The 14,686-nt window shown below is 53.4% G+C and overlaps 1 protein-coding gene across 1 annotated transcript in view; it reads right to left on the bottom strand.

Annotated features, from left to right (window-relative positions):
- Positions 1-14,686, bottom strand: part of ADPRHL1 (ADP-ribosylhydrolase like 1) — a 97,579-nt gene that overhangs the window by 4,003 nt on the left and 78,890 nt on the right. Inside the window, exons 5-6 of the mRNA XM_073664415.1 lie at positions 12,013-12,140; positions 10,630-10,762 (exon numbers count right to left, since the gene is read on the bottom strand). Coding sequence (XP_073520516.1) covers positions 10,630-10,762; positions 12,013-12,140 — 261 coding nt within the window. The remainder of the gene's footprint in view (positions 1-10,629; positions 10,763-12,012; positions 12,141-14,686) is intronic.

Raw genomic sequence — 14,686 nt, forward strand, 5'->3', positions numbered from 1 at the left:
CGGTCAAACCAGAGGGGATAGTCTATTCGTTCTGAATGTCCGACTACGCCACCCGTGGATTGCGGTCAGAGTGAACCGGCGCTGCAGTGCAGACCGCTGAGGCTGGTGTCGTGGGCGCAGCAGAGTGTAGTATAACTCCCCACGGGCGGAGTATAGCCTCAGGGCAGCAAGTGGGGATGTTGGGAGTGATGGTGCGCGGGAGTAATGACTCAGAGTCTCTGTAATGCAGCTCAGGATCTTTACTCACAGTTCTTTATCCAAGTTACTTCAGCTGGTCATAACGTCCCGCGTCGCACTGTGCTCACCAGGTAAGGGGCTCGGCCAACTCCCAGATAACTTTGGAGCGCTTCACAGGACCCCCTTTGTGTGTCCTTCCTCTGGCCTGTCATACCCCACCAGTGACCACGCTTCTGTCCAGCTGCCTCGGGCCTTGGCGGGTAAACGTTGGCCTCTATTTCCCTGACCCTATATGGTGCCTTCCTAGCGGGTGTAGCGAGGGGCTGCGCCACGTAAAATGTCACAGCCTCCGGTTTCTAGCTGAGGGTAGTTCCCCGCCTCCACTAGTTTCGGGGACCGGTCTCCCCCTTTGGCCTGACCCCTCCACGCAGGCAGATTCGGGCGTGTGGTGGCTACCAGCCGGTCCACACCCCTGAGGTGCCTTCGTTCCTAGTTCCTGGAGCCTTCTCCGCTCCTCTTCCTTCCTCTTTCTCTCCAGGCTTGGGCCTCAGTTACTAGGCCCGCCTCTGGAGCAGAGCTCATACAGAGCCTCTGCTCCAGGTCACTTCTCCTCAGACTCAACACTGATCTATGATGGTGCCCACCTTATATACCTCCCTCTAGGTGCACCCAGGAACTACTTCCTCCCTGCTCCTGCACTACAGGGTTCCCCCTTCCTAGGTGTTCCCTCCCCCCACTCCAGCCAGGGATAGGGACTGTCGTGCTCTGCCTGGAGCATATCGGTCGCCCATGCCCCCCGGAAATGTGGTGTAATGCATGCAGGTGTCGGGGTCCTGATCCACACTCCATCCTTACCTGAGAGTGAGATATCGCACATCTGGATGAGATGCAATACCTCTGTAGCAACCGAGCCCTCGGGGTGCTACACCACCACCAAAGGCTCTTCTGGTGACAACAGTGGCTGATGCATAGTGCTCTCCTTGACATCTCCAACATCGCTTGCAGCCATAATTTCTGCTCAGTGTTAATCGACTTTCATCAGTGAACACCACTGAGGCCCACTGGTCCTCGTCCAGCGTAGATGATTCCTGTGCCTGGTGGTGTGGTCAGGTACCTTTGCAGGTCGTCTAGCACGCAGACCATGCCGATATAAACGGTTTTGAATGATCCAACATGACACTTGGGTGCAAAAGGACGTCCACTTCTATACCTTTCTGTGACTCTTCCAGTCTCTCTGTTGCAACCTGCTGTCACTCTGTGACACTCTAATCTCAATGGCCATTTCCATCTTAGAACATCCTGCTTGAAGCCTCGCAATGGTGAGGTACTGTTGATCAAGTGTTAGGTGTCATCTTGGTCTCATGATATCAAAATGTGAACAGCATGATGAGGATGACTGTTTAAATATGAATTGTAATTGAACCCCGAAATTTATTGATTGACTTATGGATCAAAGACCTGTTGTGAATTTTGCCATTAAGCTCCTTGTTAGAGAACAGCAAATTGTGTAAAAAGTACTGAAATATTGAACAGTCGGACATTGGTATTCAAAAGTGAAGTCACATTAAATTCACCTGAAAAAGTTAGAGTGCATTTTAGGATCATCCTGAAATTTCACCAGAAAGCCAAATATCCCTAACTTTTTGTGAGTAGTGTATGTGACGCGCCCCCTGGGCCAGTGCTGTTAGGGATACCCGGAGCCGGATCAGATGGGGGTTGTAGTCTCCGAGTGGCTGTGACCCGGTCCGTGCCCAGGGTGTCAAGCTCAGTGTGTGGCAGTCCTTATGATGTTACTAGATGTTCTTTTGTGTCGACTACGCCACCCGTTGAATTGCGGTCAAAAGGCCGCCGCTGCAGCAGGGTCCACTGAGGCTGGTGATGTGTGTGCAGCTTAGGTAGTATAACCCCCAACGGGAGGGGTATAGCCTCAGGGGGTCAGTTGCAGAGGATGGGGGTTGTGGTGGTGCAGCGGGGATGGAAATGAGACTCAGAGTCGGGCTGTGCAGTTCAGGGTTTGTTTACTTACTGCAGTTGTTCTGGTCACTCCGGCCTTAAGTGACCACCCGAGCCGTGCTGCGTCCACCAGGTCCTGGACTCGGCCAACCCCCAGGTGATTCTGGAGCGTGGTCCTGAGCTCCCTTTCTGTCCTGTCCTCTTCTCTGGCCTTCCCCACCAGGGATCCACCTATGTCCGGCTCCCTCGGGCCTCTTGGTGGTAAACCCTTGTCTCTGGGTTCCCTGACCCTATTCGTGGTCTGCCTTCCGGTGGATTTAGTGGGTGATCGTGGCAGATCGATCCTGCCCACGACCTCCGGTTCCTGGCTAAGGTGTGCTGTAGCCTCTGCCAGCTTGGGATCCGGTACCCTGTTGCCAACTCTTCACCCTCTGGTCTAATTTGGGCTCTTGGAGTTCCTTCTTTCTCCCCCTCTGGGTCTTTCTTTCTCCTCTCTCTCTCTCTTGGCCTTGGAGCTGCTCTTCTCCTCTGCTCTCTTCCTCTGCTCTGCTCTGACAAAAGACTGACAGACTGACCTCACTCTGCAAAAGACCCTGTCCTAAGATGGTGCCCACCTTATATACTCCCTCTATGTGTGAGCTCAGGTGACCAGCACCCAATGAGCTCCTAACTTTACCCAGACTGCTCCCCCTATCTGCCCCTACACTACTGGGATGTTCCACCCCCCTCCCACTCCAGCCAGGAACAGACACTGTCGTACCTGCACATTTCTCTAGTGGGAGTACCATCGGTCTGTTCCTCGGAAATGGGATGTGTGTAGTGCATGCAGCTAACTGAGCTCAGTTCCACACTCCATCCTTACCCGGGAGTGGAATATCACACCTCTGGGTTGAGGTGCAATACCCCTGCAGCAGCCGAATCCTCAGGGTGCTACATTCCCCCCTGGTAAATCACAGCACGTCCTCGGGCTGTAAGATATAAACAAAAACATCCAAAACATACAATTTTTTCATAAACATAAACATATAAAACTTATAAAACATCATCAGCAGCAATAACCTTTTCATATAAACATTCTTGTCTTCTGGTACCTCCGGTCACGGTGCAACTTGTGACCGGGTAAAGTGCGACAGTCTCTTGAAGAAAAACAGTTTCCTATAAAACCGGTAGGGGGCGCTTTAGGAAGCGCAACTATATACAAGGGGATATGGCCGCTCTCAGTCCTCGGCCAGGTATTAGGGAGGATTGACCGCTCTCAGTCCTCGGTCAGTGGGAATAGGGACACACGGGGTTAACAGTTCACTCTTGGCTGGTCCCAACGGGGACTATATTTTAACTTGAACAGTTCTTATACCCCGACGGGCAACTTTATACAGTCTCTCTCTACCGTACTTCAACGACGGCGTCCTCCTGCTCCTTCTTTAGATTCTTCAGACCCGTCCGGGTCCTCTTGCTCCTCCTCACACCGCAGCTCCTCCTCCGTCAGGCGATGCACATGGAGGGCGTAGGGTCCTTTGGCACACTTGTGCCGGGTGAAGGTGACCTCGTCCCCTACATACAGGTCACGACCTCTGTGTCCCTCCGGCAGATGGCTTTCTACGTCTCTGCGGGTCACAAAGACGTCGCCGGGGGTCTGATGGTCTCTAATAAAGCCCCATCCGTGCTGCATGTTGAATTTTATCACAGTCCTGGTGGAAGGGGGACCATGTGCTGCACGGGGATTCCTCCTGGTCCGGCTCTTCTGCTCCGCGCTCCTTATCTGCGCTTGCTGTTCCCGGACCCGCCTCTCTCTCCGCTCCCTCTCAAAGACCTCGAGCTGCTGGCGGCAGCACTCTGCACGCTCCGCTGCGGCTGCCCGAGTCTCCTGAGTGAACCCCATGAGGTCTTCTCCAGTGGGGTCCCACTCGAACTGTGCCTCCTCCAGCGGGGGCGAGGTCCTCTTTACGGGCTTCGGAGCCGGAATCAGGGGCTCGCACATGGGCCTTGCTCTCTGGAGTTCCAGCTGAATGTACTCCTGGGGCCATATGAAGGGCTGCCCATCCGGGCACGTATGCTGGGCAAATAGATTTTCACCCAGGTGCGGCACTCTAGATGTTGAGGGCGCGTTGATGGTAGTGGCGCCCGGGTCGACCAGGCCTTGCGACCAGGCCTGGGGCACCTTGAAAGTAAAGGGCACCGTAAGAACGGCGGCGCCCGTGGTTACTCAGCCCTGCGGCCAGGCCGGTGGCTCCGCGGAGGTAGGGGGCGCCGTTGGTATTGCGGCGCCCGGAGGTACTAGGCCGTGCGACCAGGCCGGTGGTATTTCCTGCTTGGCCACGCTCGAGGTCGAGGCGTGTGACGTCACAGGGGTCGCGGCCGCGGTTTCCGGTTGAGGCCTAGTCGGCGGCGGTGACGATGCAGCGACGGGCACGGCAGGGGGAATTTCAGGCTCTGCGACGGGGAGCTGGGGCAGGCACGCGGTTTCCCGGCTCGGGGTAGAGACGTCCCCTTTACCTGCCTCCGTCCGTTCAGCTCCCTTCTCGGCGCCGTCTCCTGCCTTCATTCCTCCTGCGCCATCCTCAGAGGCGGTCTGTCTCCTCGTCTCGGGTGGCGTGCTCCGCTGACGAGTTTCGGTCTGCTGGGCCATCTCTCGGCTCCACTCCGCCAACGTCTCTCGCTGCACCCGGGCCATCCTCCGTGCGAGGCCCTCCAGCGCGGTCTGTGCACACTCCCGGTCTCGGGGGAGCTGTGCTAGGATCTCCAGCAGGCCTTCTGGAGTGGCGACCTGCAACAGGCTCCTGACCACTGGGTCGGTGCTGCCTGACTCTCCCTCCAGACGTCTTGTCTCCGGGTGCGCTCTCTCCAGACTGCTCCAGGCGACACCCATCTTTGTTCTCTTCTTCTGTCTCCGCCCACATCGAGGGTGGTCCCGGGGCAACTTAGTGATTGTCAGTTCCAGGGGCAGTTCTCTTACGCTGATGGACACTTCCAGCATCACAGTCTCTGTTGGTGGGTGCGGTTTCCGCTTTTGGCGCCATTCTTCGACCTGGCCCACGATGGGAGGTGGCCTCTTGCCACCCTCTGGCACGCCCATAATGGCGTCCGCTCTTCCAAGGCGGGAAATCTTTGGAAATGGCGGGAAAAAGCTGCAAATGGCGGACAACCGGCGGGAAACGACCTGTGATGGGGTCCGTTGGCGGGGACCCTCCGGAACCGGCAGGAGACTTCTTTTTGAGGTAACGATGAACTTTTCTTCAGGCACGCAGTACCCGGTTGTTGCGGGCACGTTATCCTGCCGACTACGCCAAAGTTGATGCGCCCCCTGGGCCAGTGCTGTTAGGGATACCCGGAGCCGGATCAGATGGGGGTTGTAGTCTCCGAGTGGCTGTGACCCGGTCCGTGCCCAGGGTGTCAAGCTCAGTGTGTGGCAGTCCTTATGATGTTACTAGATGTTCTTTTGTGTCGACTACGCCACCCGTTGAATTGCGGTCAAAAGGCCGCCGCTGCAGCAGGGTCCACTGAGGCTGGTGATGTGTGTGCAGCTTAGGTAGTATAACCCCCAACGGGAGGGGTATAGCCTCAGGGGGTCAGTTGCAGAGGATGGGGGTTGTGGTGGTGCAGCGGGGATGGAAATGAGACTCAGAGTCGGGCTGTGCAGTTCAGGGTTTGTTTACTTACTGCAGTTGTTCTGGTCACTCCGGCCTTAAGTGACCACCCGAGCCGTGCTGCGTCCACCAGGTCCTGGACTCGGCCAACCCCCAGGTGATTCTGGAGCGTGGTCCTGAGCTCCCTTTCTGTCCTGTCCTCTTCTCTGGCCTTCCCCACCAGGGATCCACCTATGTCCGGCTCCCTCGGGCCTCTTGGTGGTAAACCCTTGTCTCTGGGTTCCCTGACCCTATTCGTGGTCTGCCTTCCGGTGGATTTAGTGGGTGATCGTGGCAGATCGATCCTGCCCACGACCTCCGGTTCCTGGCTAAGGTGTGCTGTAGCCTCTGCCAGCTTGGGATCCGGTACCCTGTTGCCAACTCTTCACCCTCTGGTCTAATTTGGGCTCTTGGAGTTCCTTCTTTCTCCCCCTCTGGGTCTTTCTTTCTCCTCTCTCTCTCTCTTGGCCTTGGAGCTGCTCTTCTCCTCTGCTCTCTTCCTCTGCTCTGCTCTGACAAAAGACTGACAGACTGACCTCACTCTGCAAAAGACCCTGTCCTAAGATGGTGCCCACCTTATATACTCCCTCTATGTGTGAGCTCAGGTGACCAGCACCCAATGAGCTCCTAACTTTACCCAGACTGCTCCCCCTATCTGCCCCTACACTACTGGGATGTTCCACCCCCCCTCCCACTCCAGCCAGGAACAGACACTGTCGTACCTGCACATTTCTCTAGTGGGAGTACCATCGGTCTGTTCCTCGGAAATGGGATGTGTGTAGTGCATGCAGCTAACTGAGCTCAGTTCCACACTCCATCCTTACCCGGGAGTGGAATATCACACCTCTGGGTTGAGGTGCAATACCCCTGCAGCAGCCGAATCCTCAGGTGCTACATATGTATATGTGGCGCCCCTGAGGGTTCAGTCGCCACAGAGGTACTGCACCTCACCCAGAGGTGTGGCATCTCCTTCTCTCAGGTAAGGATGGAGTACAGCCCGGGACCCTAACACTCACATTCAACACTACACTGCTCCAGGCCGGCTGGAAGGGCATTATGCACTTCTTTTGCTGCCCCGTCCCTGGCAGGAGTGGGGGGAACCAAAAGTGAGGGGGAACCAGTAGTGGGTGTGGGTGGAGGACGCAGAACAGGGGAGCACTTGAAGATATGTATAAAAGGGGGAGCCATCTTTGTAACAGGGGTAGTAAGAGAGGAGGAGAAGTGAAAGGAGCAGGGGCTCTGCAGGAGCTCTGCTCGGGAGGCAGGCTCGGCCTGTCATGCCCAAGAAGGAAAGAGGAGTGGGAGCTAGGGAGGAAGGCTCCAGTAACAGAAGGGATCCCAGAGGGTACGGTGAGTGCAGGACGGCACCCGTACGCCCGAATCTGCCAGGCGTCCGAGGGATCAGGCCGCAAGAAGGGAACCGGTCCCTGGACTAGCCGAGTTACTTCAGGTCTCGGCTGGAAAACCGGAGGCTTCTTCACTTTCAAGGTCCCAAATAACCCCCCACCCCTTCTCCTGGTGGAATTTGACCACGATCCCGGTAACTGTGGGACCGTGTGCAGCTTGGGGGTCTCGGCGGGTCCGGGTCTTTTCTTCCGCGCTCCGGGCCTGCAGCTGTTCCTGCCTCTGGCGCCGCGCCCGCTTCTCCTTCTCCAGTTGCTCTATTTCACGGCGGCAGAATTCCCGCCTGCGAGCTGCGTCCGCCCGCATCTCCTGTGAAAACCCCGGCGAGCTGACTGTATAAGTCGGTCCCTAGGGGTGGTAGTGTTGGGACCGGGGGTGCTCGCTGTTGGAAGGCGCCTGGGGACATCAGGCCTTGCGACCGGCCGTACCCGGGATCAAGGGGCACGGCGTGGGACGTGGTCCGGCGGCTACGCTTGGGGCTTTGGGTCTAGGTGCAGGCGGCGGGAGCGGAGGAGGAGGTGCAGTGACCTCTGGGCGATTGGTTCCGCGACAGGGTCCAGGGGCAGGTTAGTGGCGTCGTGGCTGGTATCAGGGGCGTCCCCCTTACCTGCTCCCTTTGCAGTGCTGCTCTCAGCCTCCACTGGTCTTCCTCCGTCCTCAGGGGCAGGCACGCCGTCGGGTGGTTGCAGCGCCACTTGCTGCTGGGCCGCGTCCCGCCGACCCATCTCTTCTCTCCACCCCGCGATGGCCTCCCGCTGCACCCGGACCATCCTCCGGTCCAACTCCTCCAGTCCAGACCGGAGGAATTCAGGGTCCTCCCCGGGGAGCTGGGCCATCAGCTCCTTGAGGCTGCACGGAGCCGCTTCGGCCTGCAGTATGCCACTTGTCAGAGCACTGGGACTGGCGCTCCCCGCCATCTCCGGGTGTGGTCTGCCAAGACTGATCCAAACCACACCCTGCCCCTCGGTTTTCTTTCCCTTCCACCCCTGTTGGGGGTGGTCCCGGGGCAATCTGCTGACAATCACTCTCAGGGGCAGCCCTCCCACGTTGATGGACATCTCTACAGCTGCACTCATGGCTGTTGGGGGTGGGCTCCGTCTTTGGCGCCATTCTGGGACCTGACCCACGATGGGAGGTGGCTTCTTGTTGTCTTTTGGCGCGCACATAATGACGTCTGTTCTTCTGGGGCGGCCGCCACATTCAATACAGTGAAACAGTCTCTAGGCACACAATACCCGATGATAACGGGTTGGTTTCGATCCTGCCGACTACGCCAAAGTTGACGCGCCCCCTGGGCCATGTGTGTAAGGGAAATACCCGGAGCTGGGTCTCTGTGTAATGCGGGGGGGTTTGTAGTCTCCGTGGCGGCGACCCGGTCCCGTGGCTCAGGGTGGTCAAACCAGTGGCGGATCTGTTTACTTGGTTTTTAATGTTTAAGTGTCCGACTAAGCCACCCGTGGATTGCGGTCACTGAGAACCGCCGCTGCGGGACAGACCGCTGAGGCTGATGTTGCGTGCACAGCAGAGGGTAGTATAACTCCCCACGGGAGGAGTATAGCCTCAGGGCAGTGAGCGCAGATGGTGGGGGTGATGGTGCGCGGGAGCAACAGTAATGACTCAGAGTCCAGTGATGCAGTCCAAGGTCTTTACTCACAGTTTTACACTCCAAGCCACTTCTGCAGGTAATGGCTGCCCACGCCGTGCTGTGCTCACCAGGTGAGGGGCTCGGCCAACTCCCAGGTACCTTTGGAATGCTTTTCAGGACCCCCTTCGTGTGTCCTTTCTCTGGTCTGTCGTACCCCACAATTGACCACGTTTCTGTCCAGCCGCCTCGGGCCTTGGCGGGCAAACGTATGTTCCGTTTTCCTGGGTCCTATGTGGTGCCTTCCTAACGGGTGTAGTCAGGGGCCGTGCACGTACAATGCCACGGCCTCCGGTTACTAGCTGAGGGTAGTTGCTCTCCTCCACTAGATGAGGGATCCGGTTCCCTTTTCTTGGCCTGACCCCCCTACTGTGGTAGCGGCGGGCGTGCGGTGGCGTCTGGCCGGTCCACACCCCTAGGGTCCCTTCAGTCTTCTCCTAGAGCTTCCTCCGTTCTTCCCCCTTCCTTCCTTCTCCTCCAGGCCCAGGCCTTAAGACTTGGCCTGCCTGCGGAGCAGAGCCCATGCAGAGCCCCTGCTCCCAGCCTCCTTCTCTCTCTGCTCTCTCTCTCTTTCTACTTCTTCTCTCTTGACTCTAAGATGGTGCCCACCATATATACTCCTCTATACAGTGCACCCTGGATCTACTCTCCCCACCCACACACTACCGGGTTCCCCTTTTCTAGGTGTTCCCTCCCCCACTCCAGCCAGGGACAGGGACAGTTGTGCTCACTCCCGGGAGCATTGTCGCCCTGTCCCCCGGAAATGTGGTGTAGTGCATGTGGGTTTTGGGGTCCTGAGCCATACTCCATCCTTACCTGGAAGTGAGATATCACACCTCTGGGTGAGATGCAATATCTCTGTAGCGACCAAACCCTCGGGGCGCTACATCAACCTTTACAGTGAAGAGGCGACTCTGGGATGCTGGCCTTCAGGGCAAAGTGTCAAAAAAAAAGCCATATCTGAGACTGGCTAATAAAAGGCAAAGATTAATATGGGCAAAAGAACACAGACATTGGACAGAGGAAGATTGAAAGAAAGTTTTATGGACAGACGAATCAAAGTTTGGGGTGTTTGGATCACACAGAAGAACATTTGTGAGATGCAGAACAACTGAAAAGATGCTGGAAGAGTGCCTGACGCCATCTGTCAAGCATAGTGGAGGTAATGTGATGGTCGGGGGTTGCTTTGGTGCTGGTAAAAGTGGGATATTTGTACAAGGTAAATAGGATTTTGAATTAGGAAGGCTATCAATCCATTTTGCAACGCCATGCCATACCCTGTGGACAGCAATTTCATCCTACAACAGGACAATGACCCAAAGCACACCTCCAAATTATGCATGAACTATTTAGGAAAGAAGCAGGCAGCTGGTATTCTATCTGTAATGGAGTGGCCAGCGCAGTCACCAGATCTCAACCCCATTGAGCTGTTGTGGGAGCAGCTTGACCATATGGTACACAACAAGTGCCCATCAAGCCAATCCAACTTGTGGGAGGGGCTTCAGGAAGCATGGGGGGAAATTTCTCAAGATACCTCAGCAAATTAACAGCTAGATTGCCAAAGGTCTGCAATGCTGTAATTGCTGCAAAGGGAGCAAAGTCTGAAGGAGAAAATTATTCTTTCAAATAAAAATCATTATTTCTAACCTTGTCAATGTCTGGACTATATTTTCTAATCATTTTGCAACTCATTTGATAAATAAAAGTATGAGTTTTCATGGAAAACACAAAATTGTCTGGGTGACCCCAAACTTTTGAATGGTAGTGTATATATATACACTTGTACACACAGATATACTATGATATATACTATTATTTTGAGTCACTTACCTCCATGGAACATGGCTCGACTGCAGAGCTCTTCCCAATCCTCATCAGCTCCTAACAGGGCATCATATGCAATCATTGGTGCATCATGTCCTTTTCTTCCTCCACGACCTTCTGAGCTCCATTTCTTATACATCTATGGTATGTATGAAATCTTAGCACATATTAGACTTTTTAAAGGGTTATTATCATCTTCACAAATGCGTGTGATTGCATAATGCTTATAAAAACAACTTTGCAGTTTACTTTTTATTAAAATTCTTCTCCCTGTTCTCCTGATAACAGCTTATTGTCATAGAGACCAGCCACTACTGCTGTCTAGCAGAAGTGGCAAGCACTTTGTAAGCACTGCACTAAAGCTGGCTGGGATTCATGGAGTGTGCTGTTATCGCCTGATGCAGGTCAGCTTCAGTCCCACTGCACATCTGATGCTGCAGAGGGAAAGTGGCCTCCTCACATAGCTTCATCAGAAGTGTGCAACTCAGGAAAGCACTACTAGCATGAACTGCTAATTAATCAGGAGTGCCAATGCCGCCAACAATTAGGAAGACGAGAGACTTTTTATAAAGTTGGGAAATTTGAATCATCTGGCTTTTCCGAACGATGATAGTGTGTTCAGTCATCGCTCTGAGAATACAGAGCGACTGCTGTAACTGCGCCCCCGGCCCAGACTGGCACTCCCTCTGCTTTGGTGCACAGCTGTCAGTCAGGGCCAGGGGCCGCTCTGTATTCTCAGAGCGGTGACTGAACCCGCAGCGCCCATGCCCCCATGACTAAAACTGAATCCTGGCTGGGAGAATAAAGTTAATTTTCTCCCCTCTGAATTTGGCTGCGTGCAGGCGCCGGGCAGCATAATAACGCTGTTAATCTGCAGATTAACCGCATATCTGCAGGTTAAAAGCGTTATATCTGGTGACAGGTTCCCTTTAATGAAACTTGTATTTTATAATTTGAGTTGAAGAATATTCAGTCTCTACCCACTCAGCCTGACTGACAGCTGCAGATTGTACTGAGCAGTTTGAGATTTAAGCTACAGGAGAGGCACTAATCAGGTTAGGTGGGTGGACATTGGATTACACTTTCCTAGCAATGTTCAAAGTAAGCACATCATCCTCATCGGGTTTAAGTGATCTATTTACTAATATATGCAGTTTGTATTGTGAAATGTGGTGACGGATCGGCTTTAAAGCGTATTATATAATTACTATATACTTTAGTTGTATAACGTGGTAATGTGCCTGCTTGACAACTTCTCCATGCAAACTCTTCCTCATTGCTGTCATTTGGAGGTGGTGTAGGATCAGTTTCTGGAGTCCCTGACTACCACTTTGATATTTACAATGCTCCTGTCCAGCTGTAAAACAATTATGAAATGGACAGCAATACCTTGTCTCTCTCATCAGCATCATACTTATCAGGAAATTTAGGCATGTTCACATTGTCTTCTTCTATTTCTCTTTCTTCCAGGTAAAATTGCCATTTAGCTTCAAAGTAGAACCAATGCTCTTGGTATTCTATGTAAAATTAAATCCACACAGAATCAATAACATAAAAATGGCAGAAAATATGGAGTAAATGATGTTATAGTGAATTCCAAAATAAATCTGAACAGATCTGGGTCAAAAGGTAAAAATAATGACCAATTGTCCTACCCATGGCACATGGTAGGTGAAGGCTTTGGCTATAGACCTACAATTGAAGCTCAGGGGTTTTATGATACACATTAGCCTATATCAGATATAAAGTGTGCATAAAAAGTCTACACACCACTGTTAAAATGGCAGGTTTTGGTCAATTTAAAAAATCATGCCAAGAAAAATACTTTCAGAATTTTTTCCACCCTTAATGTCACATACAGTGAAGGAAATAATTATCTGATCCCTTACTGTTTTTGTAAGTTTGCCCACTGACAAAGACATGAACAATCTATAATTTTAAGGGTAGGTTAATTTTAACATTGAGAGATAGAATATCCCCCCAAAAAATCAAGAAAATCACATTGTATAAATTAGATAAATTGATTTGCATTTTACAGTGAGAAATAAATATTTGATCCCCTACAAACCATTATGACTTCCGGCACCTACAGACCAGTTAGATGCTGCTAATCAACTCGTTACCTGCATTAAAGACAGCTGTCTTACATAGCCACCTGTATAAAAGACTCCTGTCCACAGACTCAATTAATCAGTCAGACTCTAATCTCTATAACATAGGTAAGACCAAAGAGCTTTCTAAGGATGTCAGGGACAAGATCATAGACCTGCAAAAAGCTGGAATGGGCTACAAAACCTTAAGTAAGACGCTGGGTGAGAAGGAGACAGCTGTTGGTGCAGTAGTAATAAAATGGAAGAAATACAAAATGACTGTCAATCGACATCGGTCTGGGGCACCATGCAAAATCTCACCTCGTGCTTGCCACCAAGTATTAAGTGTTGTTTGCCAGAGGAATCAAATATGTGGTGCCCCCGAGGGTTCAGTCGCCACAGAGGTACTGCACCTTATCCAGAGGTGTGGAGTCTCCATTCTCTCAGGTAAGGTGGGAGTGCTGCACAGAACCCCAAACACCTGCATCCAACACTACACTGCTCCAGGCCAGCTGGAGGGGCAACATGCAGAGCGCAGCTGCTGAGCCCTGACCCTGGCTGGGGTGGGGGGAACCCAAAGGTAGGGGGAACCAGTAGTGGGTGTGGGTGGAGGAAGTAGTTTGAGGGAGCAATTTGGTAGGAGTATAAATAGGGAAGCCATCTTAGGGTGGCAGTTCAGAGTTAGGTTCAGTAAGGAGCAGTTCAGAAGAACAGCTCGGGACAGTTCAGAAGAACAGTCCGGGAGCAGAGTCTCATTAGGAGATCGGCTCCACAAGTAGGGCCAAGTCAGGAGGCCCCGGAGGGGAGCAGGGAGTAGGCTCCGTTCTAAGAAAGGATCCTAGGGGGTACGGCCTGCTGCGCATGAGTGCCACAGATCCTAGAGGGGTGCATGAACGGATTCCTCCACAAGAGGCCCCCACAGCGCACACACACCTCCACCTTCCAACTCAGACCACCAGAGGGAGCCCGATAGGGATATAAATAGGGAAGGTGGAGCTAGGCAGTGCAGTCGAGTCTAGCAGTTCCTCTGGAGAGTTCAGCAAGTGCAGATCCGAATACAGAGTCGAGCTCAGTCAGTTTAGTCAGACTCAGTTGTAGCTCAGGTTAGTGAGCTAGGAGCGTGCCGACGCTCAGAGAGCGGCAGAAGAAGCGGCCCGCAAGCTGCCAGTGTGTATAGCCTAGTGAGGGCCTCGAGCGAGGCTGAAGGCTAGAGGAGTGAGTAGCATCGGGGGCAGAGGAGCTGTACAAGCTCACCCCAGAAAACATATACCGGACACCGGGTCCGCGTCTACAGGGTCGTATATCCCCCTGTAGAGACAACCGGAGACCCCTGGAAGACTTCAGGTCCCAGGATCACCCAAGATCTGATACGTACCAGAGCCAGGAGTCACGGAGGACCCGCAAGCTGGGAGCGCGTACTCAAAGAGAAGGCCCTACCACAAAGTCAGCCGGTGCAGGACAGAGAAAAAGTTAGGCCTAGCTTCAGGCAGGTCAGAAACTTACTACACAAAGGTAAGAAACAGGAGGCCCTATACCCGTTCACTGGGGAGGATCCTGATATGCACCCTTCACCCTACAGTGCTCTGGGATGTGCCTGAATCACCACCAGTAAAAGGTACTGAAGTGACTATCGTGTCTGTCCCTGTTCTTGCTCTGACCCGGCCGGGTCCCATCCGTCCTGCATCCTTTCTTCCCCGCTGGCCTGAGGCCTAGCTCCACCTGTGGGGAGCTATACCACGCAAGCTGCCTTAACACCGGCCTCAGTGGGCTACCGCAGCGCTGGTGATTCTCACCAGACACCACAGGTGGCGTCATGAAGTTATAACCATAATTATCCACCCCTTTCTTTTAAAGAGAGGCCCAGGGTACGGGCCCGGGAGCCGACTACCGCGACATCCCCCAAAATCAGGCAACAAGGCCCGGGCGCCAAGTCATTCCCATCTCCTGGGCTCGACACAAGTCTGTGTAACTCC

The sequence above is a fragment of the Phyllobates terribilis genome, unplaced genomic scaffold, assembly GCF_046119375.1.
Source record: "Phyllobates terribilis strain yellow unplaced genomic scaffold, ASM4611937v1 Scaffold_2__4_contigs__length_985480577, whole genome shotgun sequence".
NCBI lineage: Eukaryota > Metazoa > Chordata > Amphibia > Anura > Dendrobatidae > Phyllobates > Phyllobates terribilis.